Source organism: Neoarius graeffei, chromosome 14, assembly GCF_027579695.1.
Source record: "Neoarius graeffei isolate fNeoGra1 chromosome 14, fNeoGra1.pri, whole genome shotgun sequence".
Taxonomy (NCBI): Eukaryota; Metazoa; Chordata; class Actinopteri; order Siluriformes; family Ariidae; genus Neoarius; species Neoarius graeffei.
Genome location: NC_083582.1, coordinates 46,432,284 through 46,458,365, shown reverse-complemented (window position 1 = coordinate 46,458,365; position 26,082 = coordinate 46,432,284). Strand labels below are relative to the sequence as shown.

At 41.7% G+C, this 26,082-nt stretch overlaps 1 protein-coding gene across 1 annotated transcript in view; it reads left to right on the top strand.

Moving 5' to 3' along the window:
- Positions 1–26,082, top strand: part of dnah9 (dynein, axonemal, heavy chain 9) — a 212,060-nt gene that overhangs the window by 178,075 nt on the left and 7,903 nt on the right. The window contains exons 62-68 of the mRNA XM_060939807.1: positions 242–369; positions 2,869–3,096; positions 5,676–5,867; positions 17,011–17,202; positions 22,418–22,588; positions 24,645–24,827; positions 25,384–25,773. Of these exons, the coding sequence (XP_060795790.1) occupies positions 242–369; positions 2,869–3,096; positions 5,676–5,867; positions 17,011–17,202; positions 22,418–22,588; positions 24,645–24,827; positions 25,384–25,773 (1,484 nt within the window). The remainder of the gene's footprint in view (positions 1–241; positions 370–2,868; positions 3,097–5,675; positions 5,868–17,010; positions 17,203–22,417; positions 22,589–24,644; positions 24,828–25,383; positions 25,774–26,082) is intronic.

The window sequence follows — 26,082 nt, the reverse complement described above, 5'->3', positions numbered from 1 at the left end:
TACAATGTGATTTCCTGGATTCTTTCCCCCCATTCTGTCTCTCATAGTTGAAGTGTACCTATGATGAAAATTACAGGTCTCTCTCATCTTTTGAAGTGGGAGAACTTGCACAATTGGTGGCTGACTAAATACTTTTTTGCCCCACTGTATATACTGTTTGAACATGAGTAAAGTAGGCATAAATTAAGTAGTTCCTATGAACATTTGTAAAGTAGCTGTGAAATGAAATTGTGTCTTGCAGGTCGAAAGCTAGGCTACACATTTGACAATAAAAACTTCCACAACGTGTCTCTTGGCCAAGGCCAGGAGGTAGTGGCTGAAAAAGCTTTGGACTTGGCTGCACATGAAGGCCACTGGGTAATATTACAGGTAAAGGCACAAAGTTTGGTGTTTCATCTCACTTTTACATACACTGCTGACTTTACAGCTAAATCATTCACTTCCCGTTGCCCTTTTTAATAGCAGTTAACCTGCGTTTTGCTGATCAGCAGCAACCTCACCATAGGAATTCAGTTACGAGTTGTAAGTATGCTAATGTCTTGGTCAGCACTGTGTGTCTCACCCAGTTGCCCAGGCTTCCTCTCTAGTGATTAATGACTCGTTTGGTCTGCCAGAATAGTGGGGGAGAGGAATGTGTCCTTACTCCGAGCCAGCATGATGGTCCTACCCCAGGGAGAGAGAGAGCGAGAGAGAGAGACGCACTCCACTAATGAGTCTATTAGGTTGCTTCTTCTCCATCCAAATGTCAGTGTGAAAAGACACTCCGCTCTCCTGCCCAGCTGCTTATTATGGGTATTAGTTTGGAACCCGTCCAGTTGCTATTGAAAAATTACATATTTGCCAAATGCATATGGTTTAACAGACAAAGGATCAGTATGCTAAGAAAATGCTGTTTTGAATACGGGTAATTTACTGGGTTTGGACAAATACTGTAGCAAAGGCAGCAAAAAAACAGAATGTATCCACACAGATGGATTACATTGCTGTATCTCTTCGCAACAAGACTGCATTTTTACTTTCTAAAGAAGCACCGGTACAGAATCCTAATGGCTCTTATTGGCAGCTGGAAATGGCAGCTGTAGGCAGAATGTGAGCGTTCTTTCTTTAATCCCTGAGTTTCTTTACAGCATATCTTGTACCTCAGGGACTGCAGCCGAGGATACTAGTGGTTGTTTAATTACTTTTGCATAACAATGCAGATCAATGCATTTAGAGGAAATTCTTCCCCCTGCCATAAGAAAGCTTCCACCACCCCTCTCCCACCACTAAGTGCCCACTCCACCATCCATCCGTTCCACAAAAGTTCAGGGAAGATCAGTGGGTCAATGGAAAGTTCCCCTCCAGTGAAGGTTAATTATATTGCAGCACACGGAGCCCAGTGGACCAAAATGCAGAAACCCACTTGCTGTGAAGAGGCAATCAATTGCAGAGATTGGAAGAGAAAACCCACAGTCTTGGGAATCATGTGGCCTAAACTGGCTGGACCCCTCTCCCTCCCCTGCCTCATGTTCTGAAATGTACGCTTAAAGGCCTACAATGAGCAGTGTATAGAAGAGTATCAGAAAGGAGCAAGGTGAGGTACCTCAAGGCAGGAGAAAAGCATTATTGGAGAAAAGGCTGCCATGGCAGCATTCAACTTTTTAATGAGTTTTCAAGAAAAGAAGCAATGCCACACATTGCTCTATGGTTTACTCTCAGACTGAGTCACTGCTTAGCACCTACAGCTCATGCCTACACCTACAGCTGGTACCATTTTGATGCCAGTTTGTAGATCAAAGTCTCACCAGCATGGTGAAGCATGAATTCTGCCATTAGTGGAAGTTATAATTTTACTTGGATGCTCAAGTTCTGTTCTGACGGCACCTTTTTTTCTGATTATTTAATTATGTAGTTAACAGGTTATGCCTAATGAATCAGACACAGTAATTGTATAATCACTTCATACAGCTCCAAAGCCGCTGATTGCAAACTCTGACACATCTCCTCTTGCATGAATGCAGACACCACAGATGTGGTGTCTCCCTGCTGGGCGAGTGCTTGATAAGTCAACGTGTTTAGCCAGGGGAAGGCGAAAAAGGACACACTCTGCATGCTGGCAAGCCACAATAACGTGCAATAACAGCAAGTGTGCGTTGTTAGCAGCAATCAAAACACCTCTTCTCCGACAGCGGAGATAACTTTCTCTCGTCTCTAAGTGCTGAGAACATTGAGGGTTGGCACTTTCGCTTCACAAGGAATTCATTTCCACTGTGCCCTTTAGGAACAATAGTTTAATTTGCACTGACAAGTTAGAAATTGTTTTGTGCTCTGTCACTCTTTTCTGCCCAGAACTCTGTATATCCTTCCATCTTCCATTTAATTTCACCTGCCCAACTGTGTTTAAGTGCTTTTCTAGGAAAATGATTTGACCAAAACCAGTATTTTGGTCACTGCGTATCATCTTTATTGTACACAGAAATTAGAACAAATCTGTTGGTGGATCAGTATTCAATTCACACCTCAGTGTGTCTATGCTAAGACCTTGCTCATTTTTATTCCAAGCAAAAGAGACACTTCAGGATCTGCTGTTAACAGAACTGTTCAGCTAGATGGTTAGTTCAGGATCATTTCATTCAAGGTTATCCTCTGCATCATGGTCAAGTCTGCAAACAAAGTATCTGATTGTCAGATCAAAGTTTTCCAGATCAAATATGATAATGAGTTACACATGCGTACTCTAGATATTTTGCATCTTTCTTTCCTGGTTAAGCGTTCCATTGTAGCCATTATCATCTATTCAGACTTACCATCATTTGAGATCCAGTTAACACCATGTCATCATGGCCTCTTCGTAATCTTACCACTCGTTTGTTTCTCTTTCCAATACAGAACATTCACCTGGTGGCCAAGTGGCTGGGCACTCTGGAGAAGAAGCTGGAGCAGCATGGTGACACCAGTCACCAGGACTTCAGAGTGTTCATCAGTGCCGAGCCTTCGTCTTCCCCCGAGGGTCACATCATCCCACAGGGTATTCTCGAGAACTCCATCAAAATCACCAATGAGCCACCGCTGGGCATGCATGCCAACCTGCACAAAGCCTTGGATAACTTCAACCAGGTACACCAAGACAAGTAACATATGGTGCATGTGAAACATATGGAGTGGCAATTTTCTATCTGTCATAATACAAGCGAGATTTTTCAGACACATTCAGACAAAATCCAATTACAGATGTTTGTTTGATGCATATCTAAGTCAGAATCAAATAATTTGACTGCCTTAGAAATCGCTTTCTTTTCCCCTCTATCTGGACGACAATCGCAGTTGACTAAATGATTTGGGATATTGTCATAGCTAATGATGATTAAAATTCTGCATGTCTTATCAATGAAACCCAACCGATGCCATTACCCTAGAGCTTGCACTGAGCTCATTTTGTGCCTGCAGAGCTGATAGTTATCTATCAGATAAATGCTATAGCAACATGCTGCCGTTGTAGCTTTTCCCTGTTAAATGGTTTCCACTCCAGCCATGTACGAGCCTTGAAAGCAAATCAATTCTATAAAAAAAGAAACGTGACCCAAGTGTCTCACCAGCTCTAGGAAGCTGCAATAATATCCAGAAAATGACAGCTGCTTTTATACTGACCTTTTCAAGACCAGAGCAACCCGACAAAATTAGTTTCTTCCTATTGTACCGAAGAAATATACATAATTAAATCAACACAGCATAGCACATGGATAAGGAATAAATATTAGCAGCAAGAATATTTTTGTGCAGATTATATTGCAGTGGAATGTTCCAGTAAAAGGTAAATCATTATGGTTACTTTTGATAATGTGAACACTAATGTGAAAATTACTGTTAGTATATTTTTTATTCGTTTTTCTCTGTGTCCTTTTATATCTGCTTCACGCTTTGCATTTGTCTTCCATGTGCAAGGATGAGAAAAGCATCGATGAAGATTATGCGAGAACACAATATTCCATGCCATAATAACTGGTTTTACAAATGATATGATGGTTTATATGGGCTTTATGTAACATCTACCAATCAACAGGAATCAGTTAAAAAAAGAAACCATGGAGAGAGACAGATATTCAGATGGATATATTTCCTTTTTCCCCCAACACATCTGCGTCAGTGGCTAATAAAGGCCAAATGATGGCTCTCTTCTTTTGCACTATACAATACTACATGACATTTTTTAACAATTCCTCATTTTAATGCTTTTATTTCGCCTTTAAGCACCCATAGGAATCAGTATTGTAATCACAAGGATGTTATTCTCTTTGGTTATTCATATTCAGTTAGCATTTTTAAAATACCCCATACCCCAGGAAAACGTGCTCATTTTCTTTGAGCCTCTCCGCTGTGCGGTAGAAGAGGAATGCAGTGCTTTCAGTCGTGTTCACCCCAGTGATGCTGTGTTTGGAATCTTAATGTGTCCTGTGTCTGAATAAGAGGCTCTATAACTCCGCCTTTAGTTGAGCTCTCGTGTCCAAAATACTAAGTCTCCTATAGCCTTCGCTGCATGAAGCCTAAAGAAGAGACCCTTGCAATTTAAGCAGTGCTGCTGGCATGCCTGTTTAAGCCACTCTCCTATGAGACCAGTTGCCATTTATTTCTTTTACACCCACGCCTTCCTTATCGTTGGAATTACAGTCATCTTTCATAATGAGCCAGGGGAAAGCAGGATTGTTAAGCACACTGATAAGTGATAACAATCAAAAACATCTCAGAATTTATTGACTCGGGTCCATTTGTTTGTTTGTACTAATGAAGGTAGCACTGCTGGGAGCTGCAATGGAAAATGGAGAGTGGCAGGTGGCCAATTAATAATAATAATAATAATAATAATAATACAGGGGCGGCACGGTGGTGTAGTGGTTAGCGCTGTTGCCTCACAGCAAGAAGGTCCTGGGTTCGAGCCCCGGGGTCGGCGAGGGCCTTTCTGTGCGGAGTTTGCATGTTCTCCCCGTGTCCGCGTGGGTTTCCTCCGGGTGCTCCGGTTTCCCCCACAGTCCAAAGACATGCAGGTTAGGTTAACTGGTGACTCTAAATTGACCGTAGGTGTGAATGTGAGTGTGAATGGTTGTCTGTGTCTATGTGTCAGCCCTGTGATGACCTGGCGACTTGTCCAGGGTGTACCCCGCCTTTCGCCCATAGTCAGCTGGGATAGGCTCCAGCTTGCCTGCGACCCTGTAGAAGGATAAAGCGGCTAGAGATAATGAGAATGAGAATAATAATACATTTTATTTATATAAAGGTATTTATATATCTTTCATACAATGCAGCTTAAAGTGCTTTACCAATAAAAAAGGACAATAAATGAATGAATGAAGGAATAAATGAATACATAAAAGAAGAAGCAGAAAATGGAGAAAATAAAAATGGAATAGAAATTGTAAATGTTAATAATTGTAAAAACAACAATGTATCCATAAAATAAATAGGCAATTAAAATATTGGATAAATCTAAAACATATATAAACCTAGAGAATAGCTAATGTAAAACGCTCTGGGAAATAAACTTTTTTCTCCTTTTTTCTTTTCTTTTTCTGTTAAATTGCTAACTGAAGGTGCTGACTGAATGTTTTGCGGGAGGAAGTTACAGTTTGGGAGTGTAGCTTCAGTTTTAAATGAGAACTTAACACTTTTTCAACTTACTCCTATAATTGTGTGCTCTTTGGCAGGACACACTGGAAATGTGTGCACGTGAAAACGAGTTTAAAGGCATCCTGTTTGCCCTGTGCTATTTCCATGCTGTGGTGGCTGAGAGGCGAAAGTTTGGACCTCAAGGCTGGAACAGGACCTATCCGTTCAACACTGGTGATCTCACCATCTCCGTCAATGTTCTCTACAACTATCTGGAGGCCAACAATAAGGTGAGGACCGACTGCCACTGTTCAAGCTACAGTAAATGGATTTGAGGATGAAATAAAGAGTGAAAAAGCAAAAGAAAGACTGAAAGTGAAAGAGGGTAAAAACAAGGCTTGTTGACATATGCCCTGCCTGCAGAAAATCGAGTCAGGCTTTTGCTGAAGCTGGTGAAATTAGCCTTCTCTACCCACACACCATCCCACTCCAAATCGAAAAGCTTTGCCCTTTACTACACAAGCCATTCCACATTCCAGAGGTTGCTTATGTGTTAAAACCACAATAGAAATAAGTCTTCTTGCATTTCCATGAACCTCAAAGAGCTTTGCACATTTACTTGGTTTGATTTAAGGACATGAAGGTAAAGGAATCTTTTACATTTTGTACTAGAATGAAATCTTTTGTATGTCTGAAAACAGATAATGCTACAGTGCCGTGTTGTATTAAGCCTGTCAGATTGGCATGCAGCATGAGTGTTCACAGCTACTTCATCTTACATGGTCTCAGATTTCATATTATACAACTCCTACCTGGGAAAGCACTTTATCTGTCAGCTGTATGCCGGACATTACACACCACCTTAATCACATTACACTCAGCAAGGCTCACAAAGGACTTGCAGAGACATGGGTTGCTGCTAGAGAAGCCCCAGAGGCAGCCATTTTAATAGGCATACATATGATAATGTAGTATAATGTCAAGCCCAGAAGTTTGAATCCACAACTAAGACCTATTTATCATGTTTGAAAATATAATATTTTGCTTTGTTGATGCATTTAAAACTGCAACAAATGACATTTTTGGTAACACTTCAGTATAATGTGTCAACATACATTAATTCATAGCTAATAAATGTGCATATAATTAATTAATACAGCAGTTTTGCATTTTGTAACATAAGCAGCTTGTTAGTGTTTAATTAGTGTTTCATATCCATATTTACATATAGTGTAAATGTTGTCTGTGTTTCCTTCGTAACTGCAGCTTCTGTAAATGTAACATGATCCTGAACGGTAGTGTAACCAATATTTTTAATCAGAATTGAAATGTATTGGAATATCCTCTGTACAGGGTATTATTATTATTATGTTCTGAGTCTCTCCAGCATCCATGATTGTTTCTGGCTGGGTTATCTGTGTCATGTTTTAGCTCCTTCCCACAGCTTAGAGGCACAACGCTTTCCTTAACACATGAGCAGTTCCAAGTATGACTGACAGTTGTGCACTTCCAATGACATCAGGTATGTTTAGCTTCTCACGCCAGGTCTTTGAGTTTCTGGAGACTGTTCCAAGTACACCAATTACGAATGGGATAACTGTCACTGTTTTGGCTTGATGCATACGCTTGACTTCAAAGGCCAGATCTCGATGGCACTCCGCTTTTCAATTCTTTGTCTTCTCAGTGTTCTGGTCAGCTGGGACAGCTATATTCACCATTCCCCATTCTTTGGTCTCTTTGCGTACCAGAGTGATGTCAGGATGGTTATGTCTATCGGTGTAGATTGTTATGTCCCATATGAGTTTCACTTCGTTGTTCGGAGCAAGTGGCATAGGCTTGTGTTCATACCACTTTTCAGTACATTCTAATCCATACTTTCGGCATGTCTCCCAGTGCACATGAAGTGCCACTTTATCATGATGTCGTCAATACGCCTTCTGGGCAAGCTTCTGGAAGCCACTTATGATGTGCTGTACAATCTACAGAGTGGTGTATTCAGTGTCTTGTCTATGCTGTATTTGATCGCGTTCATTCTTGGAGCTTGTTCCTGTGCAGCTAAAATCAGGCCTTCTGTTTCCTTCTTCAAAAATCCATTCCTCAGCAATCTCCAGGACTCTTCTCCGGCAACACCAGAGGTTTGTTTCATAAACTCTCCATGTAGTCAAGTCAAGTTTGTTTGTATAGCACTTTTAACAATAGACATTGTCCCAAAGCAGCTTTACAGAATCTGAATGACCCAAGACATGAGCCAATTTTATCCCTAATCTATCCCCAATGAGCAAGCCCGTGGCGACGGTGACAAGGAAAAACTCCCCCAGACGACACGAGGAAGAAACCTCAAGAGGAACCAGACCCAAAAGGGAACCCACCCTCACCTGGACAACAACAGACAACATGACTATAACATTAACAGTTTTAAAATGAAGTCAGTTTCGTTGATGTTCTAACTCTTCATTAATGTAAACCTGAGTGCAAAACTGTTCATGACAACTGCAGTCCTAAAGTTAGCAAGTCAGCTGTAGTCCTCAGCCATAAAAGCATTACTGTAAGTATCCAGAGCATCTTCCAAGTGTGACTTTCAACTGTCCATATGGGGCCATCCTCCACAGGAGCGATGTGATGAGACTCCAACCAGACATAGGGCATCAGGATGGATCAGGCAGGTCCGAGGAGCAGAAGAGGTCAGCACCTCGATCCCAGGATTGACATGTAACTCAGAGGGACAGAATTTTTTCTTTTTTTTGGGGGGGGGATGGAGAAAACACAGGTTGTTGGGTATGCCCAATGTCACCTGAATAAGTAGGTACAGTATACATTTTGGGCTGAGTACAAGCAGGGACTCCGGCAAAACTAACTATGACAGCATAACTAAAAGGAGAGAGCCAGAAGGTAACACAGGCATGAGGGAGCCCCGGGACATAAAGCAGCCAGCCACTACACCGTCAACAAACTCAAGTGAGCAAGCGAGTGGGGGACTGACAGCATCCATACATCCCAGTTTACCAAAACACTCAATGTCTGAGGACCCTCCAGATCTACACCTTTACCTCATAAACACCATTAACACAAGGCTTGGCTAAACAGATATGTTTTCAGCCTAGACTTAAATGCTGAGACTGTGTCTGATTCCCGAACACTACTTGGAAGGCTGTTCCATAACTGTGGGGCTTTGTAAGAAAAGGCTCTACCCCCTGATGTAGCCTTCACTATACGAGGTACCAGCAGATAGCCTGCACCTTTTGATCTAAGTAGGAGTGGCGGCGGGTCATAAAGGACCAGAAGTTCGCTCAGGTACTGTGGTGCAATTCAGTGCTTTAAAGGACAATAGTAGTATTTTATAATCAATACGAAATTTGATTGGGAGCCAATGCAGTGTGGATAAGACAGGGGTGATGTGGTCATATTTTCTAGTTCTAGTAAGGACTCTTGCTGTTGCATTTTGAACTATTTGGAGCTTGTTTATGCACTTATTGGAACATCCAGACAGTAAGGCATTACAATAATCCAACCTGGAGGTAACGAAAGCATGAACTAGTTTTTCTGCATCGCGTAGTGACATTAAATTTCTTATCTTAGCAATATTTCTGAGATGAAAGAAAGCTATCCAGGTAATGTTATCAATGTGAGTTTCGAATGAAAGACTGGGGTCAATAATCACCCCGAGGTCTTTTACTGCATGTAGTGGTTTCGCTTTCCAATTCTTAAACTTCTCATCACAGATCATCTTCTTATAGTCCTGAAGATTCTCTGTTTCAATGATCACCTTCTCTTTCAGTGTTGCCTGCAGCATCCATTCTTAACTTTCTTTCAAATAACCATGTAAGAACTTATTCTCTTTCGTCACACACTCTTCAACTCCAATTAATCCTCTTCCACCTTCTTCTTTCCTTGGCAAATATAGTCTTACCACATTACTCCTTGGATGCAGGCATCCATTCATTGTCATTATCTTCCTAATTCTGTGATCCATATTGGTGAGTTTTTCTTTTATCCATTCCAGTATACATGTGCTGTAACGTACCATTCCAATGGCCCATGCACTGATGCCATTAATCAGGTTTCCTCCATTTAGCTTCGATTGACACAATTTTTTCAATTTTCTGATGTATTCAGTTCCAATTATATTTTTCATCTTTGTGTTCAAGGTCTGATCCAACTGCAAAATACCCAGATATTTATATCCTTCACTTTCCACCTCCCTCAAGCGCTTATCATCTGATAGTTCTTTTCCACTGCTGTCAACTTGCCTTCCTCTCTTCATTTCAAAGACAACACATTTGTCTAAACCAAATGACATCCTGATATCTTGGGAGAAAATTCTTACACGTTGGACCAGTGAATCAAGTTGAACTTTTCTCGCAGCGTACAACTTCAGGTCATCCATGAAAAGTAAATAGTTAATGGACTTCATATCTTTGAAGCTTGTACCAAGCTTGTACCTAGCTTTCATATTCCTCAACACCACAGTCAATGGAAACATGATGACTACAAATAGCAGTGGCGACAAGGAGTCTCCTTGGAAGATTCCTCTTTTGATGTCTACTTCACCTAGTTCTTTCCTTCCTGATGTCAATACAGTCTTCCACTTACTCATGCTGTTACAAATGATTGCAGCCATGTTCTTCACTACACCAACCGTTTCTAGACATTTTAGGATCCATGAATGAGGGACCATATCGTATGCCTTCCTGTAGTCAATCCATGCCATTGACAAGTTCATCAACCTTCTCCAGCAGTTCTTCAAAATTGCCTTATCTACCAGCAGTTGGTCCTTTGTCCCTCATGATCTTTTCCTCCAGCCCTTCTGTTCATCCACAAGCAGGTCATTTCTACATAGGTGCTCATACATTTTCACCCCCATTATTCCAGTTAGTAGCTTTCACATCATAGGCAGGCAAGCAACTGGGCAATGATTACTCACCTCCGTACTGTTCCCAGGGTCTTTTCTGATCAGCACTGTTCTTCCTCTGACCAGCCACTCCAGAACATTTCCATGACTCAAACAATATTGCAGATATAATGGCAGCCTTGGATGCAGTTCAGTAAGTCTCTTGAACCAAAAGCCCTGACCTAGGTCAGGACCAGCTGCCTTCCAGTTTGCCATCTTACTCACTCCCATTTGAATATCTTCCATGGTGATGGCAATATCATCCTGCATACCTGCTGCACTTAATTCATGCTCCACTTTGTTGAGCCAGGATGCACCTTCATTGTGTTTGATGTTATCTGACTAAATCTTGCTCCAAAATCCTGTACCATAGATTCTGTAGGGTCTGGCAACTTACTTTAACTCTCCTCTACCTCCATCAAGTCCTTCATAGAACAACTTCTGGATTGTTCTGACAAGTTGGTTTTGCTGGAACTGTTGACATCTTTCATCATATCGCTTGATCTTTATTCCTCCAGCTCTTCTTTTCTGTCTCAACACATCACTCACATACAAGGTTCCATGTTCTGCCAGTTGGTACTTTCGGTCCATGTGCTTCTGTTCATTTAGCCCAAGTCTCAGCTTTCCTTGCCTGACTTCCTCTATCTTACTTAAGTCCGTTCCCTTTAATTCTTCTTTTCCAGAATGGTTCTTCCTTCCATCTTTCCTTCTTTTTCTTCAACTTCCCCAATCCTTCTGTTGTAACATGTGTAGCTGCATAAATCAAGTCATTCAGTTCTGAGAGGTCTCTCATTGTGATCAACTTTACCTCTTGATTCATTTTCACAACATTCAATTTCACCTTTGCTCCATCACATGACTTCGAAGATTGTAAGCCTTCCTTTGGTCCTTGCTACTTGGTCCTCAAGTAGTCTGTTACGCAAACTAGCAACTTCAGCTCCTATCTTATCCTGACGTTCATCTACTGGGTTTACATGTTTGGCAGCAGGGTCTGGCTCAGTCTATATTTCCAACTTTGGGTACTGTTCTTTCTTCACCTTCCCTAGTTTCTTGCACTGTTTGAGTGTTATCTACAGTTGCAGTTCCATTGGTCTCATTCCTTACTCTGTTGTTTCCTCCTGCTCCAGAACCTCAATCCACTTTTTGGTCTTTTCCTGTTTGACTTGATTGACAAGTCTCTGCTCTGCTCACTTACATTCTTCAGCTCATCATGAACACTGTACACTCTCCACAGATCAACCAATCTCTTTCTACAGCCTCGCCTTTCAGGTTTACTTCTGATGTAACATTCAAACAATAGTTTGTTGTCTTCCTTCGACCATACTAGCCTTCTCTGTCTTTGTAATTCAGCAGTAGCATGCTGATGATCGGACCTGCTCTGCTGTTCTACCGGACGCGACACCTTCACTTACAGTTCCGGTCCCATTTACATTATTATTTACTTCATCAATACTTGACATTTCCCTCATGAAATGAGATGTGTTTTAAGGACTCAAAAAGGCCTATCTACCCTTTGCTGAAGCAGGTTATCCCACGCTGGATGCCAACCCAGTATTTTTACCTTGCTGGTGAAAATGTGGATGCCAACCCAGTATTTTTACTGATGTGGGCCGCTCTGCTCCTGCACTGGCTGTTGTAGATGTCTTCTATGGATGGCAGGCTGCAACGGGTGATCTTCTGTGCTGTGCGCACCACCCTCTGCAGAGCCTTCCTGTCCACAGCAGAGCAGTTTCCATACCAGGAGATGATGGAGGAGGTCAGTGTGCTCTCCACCACACACCTGTAGAAGGCTCCCAGGACCGCAGGGCTCAGTCCAACCTGCCTTAGCCTCCTTAAAAAGTAGAGGCGTTGGTGGGCCTTCTTGACCACGCTGGCTGTGTTCGTGGTCCACTTCAAGTCGCTAGAGATGTAGACCCTCAGGTACTTGATGCTGTGGACCATCTCTACAGCTTCTCCTCCGATGGGGAGGGGGTGTGGTCACCTCTCCTGAAGTCCACAACCATCTCCTTTGTTTTCCCCACATTGATGCAGAGATTGTTGTCCCTGCACCAGTCCACCAGGTCCTCCACCTCCTGTCTGTATGCTGACTTGTCGCCGTGGAATATCTGTCCCACCACCACCGTGCCATCCGTGAACTTCACAATACGACTGCCTGGATATTTAGCGGAGCAGTCATATGTGAGCAGAGTGTAGAGCAGGGGGCTGAGGATGCAACCCTGGGGGAGTTGGTGTTCAGGATGATGGTAGAAGAGGAGATGCCGTGGATCCTCACTGTCTGTAGCCTGTGTGTCAGGAAATCCAGTACCCAGTTGCAGAGGGATGGTGGTAATCCAAACAGCAGCAGTTTGTTGACTAAAGTCTGCGGGTCAATTGTGTTGAACGCCGAGCTAAAGTCCAGGAAGAGCAATCTCACATAGGTGTCTCTGCTGTCCAGGTGGGTGAGAGCACAGTGGACGACGGATGAGATGGCGTCCTCTACAGACCTGTTCCTCCTGTATGCGTACTGGTCTGGGTCCACATTTATGTCCACCTTCTCCTTAATGTGGTCCATGACCAGGCGTTCAAAGCATTTCATGACTATCGGGGTGAGAGTCACCGGTCGATAGTCATTCATGCTCCTCACTGCTGCACACTTGGGCACTGGGACAGTGGAAGATGTCTTCAGGCACACTGACACCACAGCCTGGGAGAGGGAGGTGTTAAAGATGTCTGTCCACACCTCAGTAAACTCATGTGCGCAAGCCTTCAGGACCCTCCCCGGGATGTTGTCTGGTCCTGCTGCCTTGCGGGGGTTGACACACTGCAGAGTCCTCCTCACATCGTCTGCTGACATGCTGAATGATGGTAGTTCACCCTCTGGGATAGTGAGCCTGGTGTGGGTAGGGGGGTTGGCGGGTTCAAAATGGGCATAGAAGGCGTTGAGGGCATCTGGCAGGGATGGGTCCCGAGGACACTCAACATTCTTCCTGTTGTAGCCTGTGGTTGCCTTTATGCCCTGCCACATGCTCCGAGGGTTGTTGGATGCAAAGTGGCCCTGGATTTTGTCAGCATGTGCTCTTTTTGCCCATGTCACACCCGCTTGGAGGTCCCTCCTCGCTGCTCTCAGTGCCAGTGCATCTCCAGACCTGAAAGCTGTGTCACGTGCTCTCAGGAGACGCTGAACCTCACCATTCATCCACGGCTTCTGGTTGGGATGTATGGTGATGTTCTTGGTGGTGGTGACGTCATTGATGCATTTCTGGATGAAGCCGGAGACGGCCGAGGTGTACTCCTCCAGATCTACACCTTCATCGGTGGTAGCAGCTTCCCTGAAGATCTGTCAGTCCGTCTGCTCAAAGCAGTCCTGCAGTGCAGGGACTGCTGTGCTGGGCCACACAGTGATGGTCTTCCATGTTGGCCGGTTGTTTTTCAGCACAGGTTGATGAGCAGGGACAAGCAGGACGGAGATGTGATCAGAGAAGCCCAGGTGGGGCCGTGGCACTGCAGCATATGCACCCTGCTTGCTGGTGTAGACCTGGTCCAGAGTATTGCCTCCCCTGTTCGCAATGTCTATGTTCTTGTAAAACCGGGGCAGGCAGTCCGTCAGGCGGGTGTGATTAAAGTCCCCAGCAATCACAAAAAAATGCCTCTGGGTGTTGATCCTACAGCTTGCTGACGTGCGCGTGCAGCTCCGTCAGCACCATGCCAGCGTGCGCGCTCGGAGGAATGTAAACAATCACCAGCAGCACTACTGTAAACTCCTGAGACAGGGCGGCACTTTAGCAACATAAACTCCACAGATTCAGAGCAATGCTGGCTTACCAGGACGCAGTTTGTGCACCAGTTCTTGTTGATATAAGCACAGAGTCCTCCACCACAGCTTTTCCCCGACAGCTGATCGTAGTCGGCGTGGAAGAAAAGTAGCCTGTCCAGGTGGTACACGGAGTCCGGCATGTTGTCATTCAGCCAGGTCTCAGTGAGCAGGAAAGCATAGCAATTCCTTATCTCCTTGTGGAAGTTCAGTCTCAGCCTAAACAGGTCAACCTTTTTGTCCAGAGAGCGAACGTTAGACAGGAACAGAGTTGGAAGAGCGGGTCTGTTGTTAGTCCTTAGCCTAGCTAGCAGGCCGGCTTTCTTCCCCCTCTTCTGCCTCCGGGCACACCGTTGTCTCCTTGCGCACTGCTGTTTTGTTTTCCTTTGTCCACTCTCCTTTAGCAGCCCAAAACGTCCTAACGCTGTCTTGACGTCTGGTTTCAGTCCCCCATTCAGGTTCCCCAGAATAAATAGGTCCTGTGCGCTGTATTTCAGCCTCGGTTTGTTGCACGAGTTAATAGAAAAGGTAGGAAGGGGTCGTATGCTAACCGGGAGCTGAGAAGCCGCTGCACCACTGCGCGCCGCCATGGAGCTCATATTAGACTCAGGAGCCTCTGATATGCAACAATATGTTGCAGTCTGTATATGAAGTTATGCACTAGTGAAAGGGTTAATGTCCAAAACCTGCCAAGTTTATTCAGAGTCAGCAATATTTTTTCTCTCCAAAAGTTATATCAGTATTTAACAAGGGAAAGTTGCTCATATTCACACTCAGCTGCTTAAACTGATTTTGCCTTTCAGTCTGCAAAATGGGTGGGGCAGATAGAAAAAGCAGACTGAAGAAGTCTATCATGTTTTTTTTACCCTTAAAAAGCTGTCAAATTATGTAAAAGCAAGAGAGGATTTAGAAGTGATTCATCACATTAATAAGTGCAAATTTGGTGTACTTTAACAATATGGCTTCCACCTTCATTTTTCAGGAGCTTATAAAATAGCACTTGATCGAGCACCTCTTATCATTTTGCCGATTATTTTTATATCATCTAACTGTTCATTGGATGCACAACTTAACCTAGCCATGAGATACTAAATGGAGGTTATGAAATAGTAATGGAGTAAATAAAATGATAATTAAATGGAGGTAACTAAATGGGAAGGAGGTAACTAAATAGTAACTAAATGGAGGTTATGAAATAGTAATGTATGTGCAGGATGTAGACTTCACGCTTTTAATAATGCTAATGTTTTTGTTAATTCAACATACCCTCCTGTAAGAAAATAACAGAGAAGCTGACCATCATTCATGCTTTGAGTACAGATCACTTTGATTTTATCCTTAAGAGTGTATGATGCTATTAATTATTTAATTATATTCATAGTTATGTTTTCAAATTAGCCTTAAATGTATTTAAAGCCGGCAGCATGGTGGTATAGTGGTTAGCACTGTCACCTCACAGCAAGAAGGTTCTGGGTTTGAGCCCAGTGGCCGACGGGGGTCTTCCTGTGTGGAGTTTGCATGTTCTCCCCGTGTCTGTGTGGATTTCCTCTGGGTGCTCCGGTTTCCCCCACAGACCAAAGACATGCAGGTTAGGTTAACTGGTGGCTCTAAATTGACCATAGGTGTGAACGTGAGTGTGAATGGTTGTTTGTCTCTGTGTCAGCCTTGCAATGATCTGGTGACTTGTCCAGGGTGTACCCCACCTCTCGCCCATAGTCAGCTGTGATAGGCTCCAGCTTGCCCGCGACCCTGCACAGGATAAGCGGCTATGGATAATGGATGGATGGATGTATTTAAAGCCCAAAACTGAAAGACATATTGTGGTTTTATCAAACCGCCAGACAGTGGTGCTGGACATACTAGTGCAGTGTACTGTGAAATAGAGGTCAATGTTGAACATCCAGGATATAAGTGGATTGAGAGCACAATTAGAATGTTACCATCGTACTAAACAGGAATTAGCTGCACATATCCAGAAACTGTAGTTATTAAGGAGAAACAGGTAACACCTACAGTATAAGAAAGAATATGAGAACAATAAATAAAGCATGCGAATGATGGCAAATTATGTTACATTAAAACATGACAGGGTGTGTTATACTCTTACACACTGTAAAAAATGATTTGTTGTTTTAACTTAAAAAAGTTAGTGCAAGGGTTGCCTTAAGGGCTGCCTTAAAATTTTGAGTTCACTGAAATTAATATAGTAAGTTCACAACAATTTAACTTACTATGTGAATTCCAGTGAACTCAAAATTTTAAGGCAGCCCTTGCACTAACTTTTGTAAGTTAAAACAACAAATATTTTTTTTACAGTGCATGTGAAGGAATGAAATTTTTATTTATTAAAGAACAATATGTTGAGCAGTAATATTGTGGAATGTCCATCACTTACATTATAACAGCTATAAGCGGTCTTTTACTTGTTGTTCTATTTCATTTCCTTGATAAGTGTTGTGTCTATATCAGTGACCCATGTGGAATTCATTCGTGGTTTTCTCTTATACGGTATATGTTATAATCTATTGCATCTGTGTTCAGTAAAAAACAGCCCACATTTTCACTTTTATTAGTATAGTATAATGTATTCATGCTTGGATAAAATGGTGGTAGCGGAGTTGGATATTTGAACCCTATTTCATACAGGTTATGATGTGTAATATAGCACTATTTACTGCTTAGAAGATCAGAAAAGAGATGCACGGTGGTCTCAAGGGTTGAAATAGGGATAGCGAGAGTGTTTTGTTTTGTTCAGGTGCCATACGACGACCTTCGCTACCTCTTTGGGGAGATAATGTATGGTGGCCACATCACTGATGACTGGGACCGCAGGCTGTGCCGCACATACCTGGAGGAGTTCATCAAGCCTGAGATGATGGACGGGGAGCTGTACCTGGCCCCAGGCTTCCCATTGCCTGGGAACATGGATTACAACGGCTATCACCAGGTAAATGTACCTCCTGCTACCGCTCTCTCACAAAAACAGAATGAAAGTGAGAAATCCCTATAGGGCTATGTACCTGGTGTTATTTTTACAGAGAGAAATGACTGTAGGGAAAATGGCAACAAGGCTGGTTATTTTAACATCATGCACAGTGAGTCAGGGTGAAATATCCTGGAAATAACAGCACTACCAGTGACTTTACAAAGTTCAGGTTATAGGCTTCTCCAAAATAAACAGGAAAGAAGTTATACTGTTTTAAAACACAGCTTTACTTCAAAAGGTACTCTGAGTAAGTTCAACCATTAGTATTTATGAAATGTGTGCGAGATTATGCTCAATATTCTTCATGAAGTATTAAAATATGGATAGCTTTGGTTCTAAAATTTGATGGGCTGAGACATGCTATAAGCCTTTGTAAAAATCCTTGATATAAGGACACCTGTGATCGCATAACAGTTAATGAAATCTGTTTTAAAGCACCAGATTTTCAACCAAATAAACAATTTCACTTAAGCCATTGTTGTCTACAGAAAAATGTCCTAATCTTTGCCCATTGTTTCACAACCGAAACTTTTTGTAACAGGCTACAATGCATTTCTATAACAAATATTATTATTAATACATTACAGTTTATGTACAGTGTGTGTGTGTATGTATATGTATTATCTCAGAGAGAGGATTTTACACGGTGACACAAAGATATGAAGTTTATATCCGAGTGGTGAAAATATTATGGTGAATTATTTTTCAGCACGAGAAGATAAACTTCATATCTTCAAGCTAACGTGCAATATTCTTTATATTATATAGACACATTCACAAAAAATACACAAGTTAATCAAAAGAATTTTAATTTTGAACCGGTTTGCCATTTTGACAATGCGCGTCAAGTCAGCAGGAAAACATTGGAAGTGATGTCATCGATTTCTTCACAAGTGAAGATATTGGAAAATATGTTACTCAGGTCTGGGATATAGTTTGTATGAAAAATATGAGTTTTCAACACGAGAAGATAAACTTTTTATATCTTCAAGCCAACATGTAATTTTCTTTTTATTATGAAGACACATCCACAAACAAAAATTACACAAATGAATCAAAACAATTCATCGATATCTTCCTGAGTGAAAATAATGGAAAATGTGTTACTCAGGTCCCACATGAAGTTCATACGAAAAATACATATTTCCCAGTAAAACACAAGTGTCTATCTATCTTATATATATATAATAAGCAAATCATAAGCAAATCGCTTGATCTTATGCCAATATATTTAAGCATGGAATTCAATGGAAACTTGACTAATATTCTAGGATAATTAAACAATCTCCAACTTTATTTGTTTATAAAAAAATTTGTTGATCATCAGCGCTACTCATTACAGAGATATCCAAAAACATTGGGCTCAGTATATTGGACACCAAGCATTTCTTGTCCAAGCATCTTGTCCTGTTGGACATTTTGGAATGCAACAGAATTTTTTAAATTAAAAAACAGTATATTTTATTGAACCTGACCACTGTTTGATATTTTGATGCATTCACAAGTTCAGTGTAAATGGTAAAGAAAGTTTTCAATGCATTTACACAACCCAGTGTTTCTAAAATGATGAATGTGACTAATATCTTAATTCATTTATGCTTGCTGTGATTTTGAGCTTAAATGCATTATGCTGAAGTTTTGCTAAGACAAAGTGCTAAAGTACATGACATATCCCCAAAATCACATAAATACCTGAGGCATATTATAAACAGAATTATAATGTTTGTGTAGGTAAAGCCCATATTCCAACAGCTGGTTTGTAAATCCCTTAGCAGGAAAAATAACTTTTACCTGAGATTCAGGGACTGTGTTTCACTCATTAGTTTTACACTCCCTCCACTTGTATTCAACACACACACACCACCACCAACGACAAAAACAACAAAAAAAACCACACCTGTATTTAGAGTGGACAAATACTTCTCCTAATGTTTGAAATAGTGCTGTTTAATTATCAGTACTTCTCTCAGACCACCCATAGTACTCATCTCATCTCATTATCTCTAGCCGCTTTATCCTTCTACAGGGTCGCAGGCAAGCTGGAGCCTATCCCAGCTGACTACGGGCGAAAGGCGGGGTACACCCTGGACAAGTCGCCAGGTCATCACAGGGCTGACACATAGACACAGACAACCATTCACACCTACGGTCAATTTAGAGTCACCAGTTAACCTAACCTGCATGTCTTTGGACTGTGGGGGAAACCGGAGCACCCGGAGGAAACCCACGCGGACATGGGGAGAACATGCAAACTCTGCACAGAAAGGCCCTCGCCGGCCACGGGGCTCGAACCCGGACCTTCTTGCTGTGAGGCGACAGCGCTAACCACTACACCACCGTGCCGCCCTCCATAGTACTCTGTTCCTGTAAAATATTATTTTTAGTCTAAGCACATCTTATTTACTTAACTGGAACATTTGTTTCAGTGTTTACACAGGGAAAGTTATGTGTAGGGCGGCACGGTGGTGTAGTGGTTAGCGCTGTCGCCTCACAGCAAGAAGGTCCTGGGTTCGAGCCCCGGGGCCGGCGAGGGCCTTTCTGTGTGGAGTTTGCATGTTCTCCCCGTGTCCGCGTGGGTTTCCTCTGGGTGCTCCGGTTTCCCCCACAGTCCAAAGACATGCAGGTTAGGCTAACTGGTGACTCTAAATTGACCGTAGGTGTGAATGTGAGTGTGAATGGTTGTCTGTGTCTATGTGTCAGCCCTGTGATGACCTGGCGACTTGTCCAGGGTGTACCCCGCCTTTCGCCCGTAGTCAGCTGGGATAGGCTCCAGCTTGCCTGCGACCCTGTAGAAGGATAAAGCGGCTAGAGATAATGAATGAATGAATGAATGAATGAATGAAGTTATGTGTATTCAGAGGCTATGTCCACACTAATACATTTCAGTTTTAAAACACATAACTTTTGCTGCATTTAACCCTGGTGTCCATACTACTCTGGAGCTTTCCAGCCCCCAAAAACAAAGACTTTTGGCCTCGTTTTAGTTTGAAAACTCTGTGGTAGTGTTTTAGTATCGTCAAGTGAAAACAGAGACATTTGGAAACGATGCAAACACTCATATTTGCTTCCTGATTGGGTCTTTTCTGTGACAATGTATCCTTCCCTGCTTTGTCGCAATCCTATAATGTGACCCTTTTCTGGAAGAAAACAAATGTCATCGTCTATTTATACTGGCATGTGCATGCCCAGTGTATATGAATGGTCATGTGATATGCCTTTTAAGGCATGGTTGTATGGACGAAGATTGTTTTCATTTTAAAATTCTGTTTTAAAACTAAAACATATTAATGTGGACGTACCCTGTGTCAGGTTATGTAGCTGCTTAAGAATATGCAAATGGCCTGTGTGTAGTTCACGCCTTCACAGCTGCCATATTTTTTCTTAAGTAGAAGCATCCAAGAAAGTGTTTTTTTTTTTCAATAGTGTCTTGATCACCACATTAAAACACTTGCCATTAAGGCCAATAAAATACCAGGTATAGAAAATGCAAACTGAAGAAGCAAATAGTTTTTTTTTCTGTCAAATGTAATATTATATAACATAAAAACAAAAGACAATTTAATCATGCAAAAAGACGAATATGATTATATTTGAATGAGAAGATATCAATCACTGAAATTAACATCTAATAATAGAGGTTTGCCAATCTATTGCTGCATGAATAGTCCTTGGTGTAACTATCACATAAATCACTGCAAATTTGGCTTAATTTAACAGTATGGCTTCGACTCTGATTATTCAGTTGAATAGCACTTAATCCAGCATGTTCCATCATTATTTTATTATTTTATATTGGTGCACAAGTTAATGTATCCATGAGAAGCTAAAACAAGATCATGAAATCACATTGTGTGCATGGGATGTATGTGATTTTACCACAGTTTTGATTGATTCTCTATTTTGAGTTTTAGAATTAACAAGAAAATGTTTTTTGTTATTGAACTGTGCTTTTGTGATACAGAAAACAATAATATAGGCACTAAACTATTTTTATGCATACTTATATTTATATTTATATATAAATATTATTTATGTATATATGTGTGTATATACAGAGTCTACCTGTAATGTGCAATTTTTCCGAGCCTCTCAATAAGGCAATTTTTCTATACTTTTTCACGGTAGATAATGCAAATAGCCCTCTGTATTTAATCCTTCGTTTGTCTAATTTTTATTTCAGTTTTTATTTGTTATCTGTTTGACATTTTCTTGCTACTGTAACATGTGAATTTCCCCGATGTGGGATGAATAAAGTGAATCTCACATCTAACATCTAACGAAAACGTAATCACGGTTTAAAGAATAAACTGACCAAGCGCTCAACTTATTTTATGGATAATTTTGTCCATAAAATATTGGCACTTGAGATAAGCAACTGAGATACTGTCTGTCTCTTCCTCAAAAAAGTAAATTAAATAAATAAATTGCAAACTTTGAAGAGATGAAACTGTTCATTAATTAATAACACCCAATCCATAAATTTGATTATGTTGTTACGTTAAACTGCCAGACAGTGGTGCTGGACTTAATACTGCTCCTCACTTGATCCAGTATCTTGCAGCAAAAATTCGCTGAAGTGCAAGTCAGAATTGTGCATAACTGAGACAGACCTCTGTTTTAGTCAAGCACTACCTTGCATGTGTAACTCTCACACAACTTCTGAGTAATGTTTGTTTGTATACCAGTATGCACAATTTTTTCTTAAATCCTCACTATAAATGCTTAACTCAAGTCTGAATTCAGTCCTTGGTTTGTCTGCATTAGCATACAGTAAATATCCATACAATGCATATGCATGCTGGATAAAGTGTTAGAAAAGTGGCTAGAGATCTGGAGGGGTGTGGAACTGTCTCACACTCTGCTTCCATCCAAACCTCTCTATCAGTCTTAAGCTGAGCATGATCTCAGCTTTGGAAACCATGTATCTCTTAGAGTTACTGTGTCACATCTCAATTCTCTTAAAGCCTCAGGCTACTGGCGAAGTGTTCACTCGCTTAAACCATTGTCTGTGTGCCGACTTTCGGTGGTGTCTTTCTGTAGTGCCTTTCTAACAGTGAAATTTTCTATATTTCTGATCGTAATCTTGCTTGAGCATTTTAATCCATGATTCCTGAAATTCACCTGTAAACTGACACATAAATGCTTTGTTATTCTGCTTTATTTTGTTATTTCTCAGTACATCGATGAAGCACTGCCCGCAGAGTCGCCTTATCTATATGGCCTACACCCCAATGCTGAGATCGGTTTCTTGACTCAGACGTCAGAGAAGCTCTTCCGCACCGTTCTTGAGCTGCAACCCAGAGATGGAGGCTCTGGGGAAGGCAGCGGCACATCACGAGACGAGAAGGTGCACATACTGTACATCAAAGTGTTTCATTTAGGTTTCCAATAAAACACCAAGAAGCAAAACATTTTCTGTTATAAAATGGTACAACCCCAACAAGTTGCTCAAGTTTAGGGATAGGAATGTTAACCCATTCTTGTCTAATGTAGGATTCTAGTTACTCAACTGTCTTAGGTCTTTTTTGTCGTATCTTCCATTTTACGATGCGCCAAATGTTTTCTATGGGTGAAAGATCTGGACTGCAGGCTGGCCAGTTCAGTACCCGGACCCTTCTTCTACGCAGCCATGATGCTGTAATTGATGTGGTTTGGCATTGTCATGTTGGAAAATGCAAGGTCTTCCCTGAAAGAGACGTCATCTGGATGGGAGCATATGTTGCTCTAGAACCTGGATATACCTTTCAGCATTGATGGTGTCTTTCCAGATGTGTAAGCTGCCCATGCCACACGCACTAATGCAACCCCATACCATCAGAGATGCAGGCTTCTGAACTGAGCGCTGATGACAACTTGGGTCGTCCTTCTCCTCTTTAGTCCGAATGACACGGCGTCCCTGATTTCCATAAAGAACTTCAAATTTTGATTCGTCTGACCACAGAACAGTTTTCCACTTTGCCACAGTCCATTTTAAATGAGCCTTGGCCCAGAGAAGACGTCTGCGCTTCTGGATCATGTTAGGATACGGCTTCTTCTTTGAACTATAGAGTTTTAGCTGGCAACGGCGGCTGGCACGGTGAATTGTGTTCACAGATAATGTGCTCTGGAAATATTCCTGAGCCCATTTTGTGATTTCCAATACAGAAGCATGCCTGTATGTGATGCAGTGCCGTCTAAGGGCCCGAAGATCACGGGCACCCAGTATGGTTTTCTGGCCTTGACCCTTACGCACAGAGATTCTTCCAGATTCTCTGAATCTTTTGATGATATTATGCACTGTAGATGATGATATGTTCAAACTCTTTGCAATTTTACACTGTCGAACTCCTTTCTGATATTGCTCCACTATTTGTCGGCGCAAAATTAGGGGGATTGGTGATCCTTTTCCCATCATTACTTCTGAGAGCCGCTGCCACTCCAAGATGCTCTTTTTATACCCAGTCATGTTAATGACCTATTGCCAATTGACCTAATGAGTTGCAATTTGGTCCTCCAGCTGTTCCTTTTTTGTACCTTTAACTTTTCCAGCCTCTTATTGCTCCTGTCCCAACTTTTTTGAGATGTGTTGCTGTCTTGAAATTTCAAATGAGCCAATATTTGGTATGAAATTTCAAAATGTCTCACTTTTGACATTTGATATGTTGTCTATGTTCTATTGTGAATACAATATCAGTTTTTGAGATTTGTAAATTATTGCATTCCGTTTTTATTTACAATTTGTACTTTGTCCCAACTTTTTTTGGAATTGGGGTTGTAAAACATGCACAGATAAAACATTGCTTGTGATGTTTTTTTCTAGTCTGTCATTTCATGTCATGTACAGTATATGCCGATTGCAGTCTGTAGCCATTATTAGCAATTAGTTCACAAAATATCCTCATCACTGTACTTCATGGTCTCTATTTATCCCAGTTGATAATATTCACTATATTGTCTCTGATTAGGGTCATGTACCCTGAGAAGGGTCAGCTTCATTACACTGTCACGTTGATACCCATTTTAATCCAGAGACAATAGCCCCACTTCTGTCTGAAGAGGTTAAGTGGAGCTAATTCCCCAGAAATGGGCTCGGTTCTGTTAGCTCTGACATTTAAGAGATTAGATATGGGTGCTGTGGAAGTGTGTCTGGATGCATTATGACAGCTGACCTTTTTAAGTTAAGAGATTGGGATTTGTAAGCAATCACCATTTTGCATTAAACAGGTCATGCAAGTGACAGAGACAAATAGGTCTTTTTTTGGCAAGACATTGATTATGTTATCCACTTCCTCTGTGGAGTTCATGTTCATGTGATGTTCAAGGCACAATTAAGAAGAGACAAACTTTTCCCATGTATGTGCTACAGTTGCATATTTAACAAATACATGAGAATTGTGTTGCACTAAAATGTTTCCATGTTAAAGGTGAAAATGGTCCTGGATGAGATCCTTGAGAAACTTCCAGATGACTTTAACATGACAGAGCTGATGGGGAAGGTGGAGGACAGAAACCCATATGTGGTCGTGGCTTTGCAAGAGTGTGAGCGTATGAACATCCTGACACAGGAAATCAAACGGTCACTCAAGGAGCTAAATCTTGGCCTGAAGGTACTGTACAGCACAGATATGCTCATGTACACACACTGCCATGAACTACAATGTATGAATATTGATTTTCCTAGTGTGCTATTAGGATGTAGTTGTCTCTCTGGTCTCTTGGCCAATCTGATACCGTGACATTTCAAATGTTCTCTGAGTGCTCCATTACAGGTCGTTCAGGATAAATGAAATTTAAGCACCGGGGTGCCACAAATCGATTGCACTGCTCATTCAAAAGCTATTTTAAGTGCATTATATCACTGTATGCCATTACACTCTTGATTAAGGAGAAGTGTGGGCCATTTGGGCCTTGCCAAAGCGTAATCTGATTTACTAGGGATTGATACTTTCAGGATTTAATTCTCATCAGGTATAAAATAGTTAAAGTGCTACAATATTCATGACTATGGTTGTCTCTGTCTCCAGTAAATACTCACATAGTATGTAGTACACTAAGCCATAGCCACATTGTAGGAATGTCTTTAACTTGATTGGATCACTACTGATACAATATGGGAATTATTAACAAGCTCTTTGCCTCCAACTTTCCATGTTTCTCTCTCAGGGCGAGCTCACGATGACCAGCGACATGGAGAACCTCCAGAACGCCATCTACCTGGAGCAGATTCCAGACTCATGGAGTAAACGTGCATATGCGTCCACATGTGGCCTGACACTCTGGTTCACCGATCTGCTGTGCCGAATCCGTGAGCTGGAAAGCTGGACTTCAGACTTCAATCTGCCCTCTGTTGTTTGGCTCGCTGGCTTCTTCAACCCGCAGTCCTTCCTTACAGCTATCATGCAGTCTACAGCACGCCGCAATGAGTGGCCACTTGACAAGATGTGCCTGCAGTGTGATGTCACCAAGAAGAGCCGCGAAGACTTCAGCTCTCCACCACGTGAGGGCGCGTATGTACATGGCCTCTTCATGGAGGGAGCACGATGGGAAACACAAGTAAGAGGCAAAAAGATGATAATCGAAGAGCTTTGAACACATTTTGCAAGAAATACCATTGTGTTTGTGATATGACAGCTTAGAAATGCATATCATGGTTTTCCCCAAAGCGTTTTAGCATATCGGGTCTGATACGCTTGCTCTGCCTGCCGATACGCTTAGTCACTTTAGTTAAAATCCGATACGCTTAGATTTATACCGATACGTTAAATTTCCTACCCACAAGTAACTAGATACATAGGAGAGCAAAGAATTTACATATTGATTGATATTTGTGTTAAACAAGCGTTTTTTTTTCCAATGTTTGTG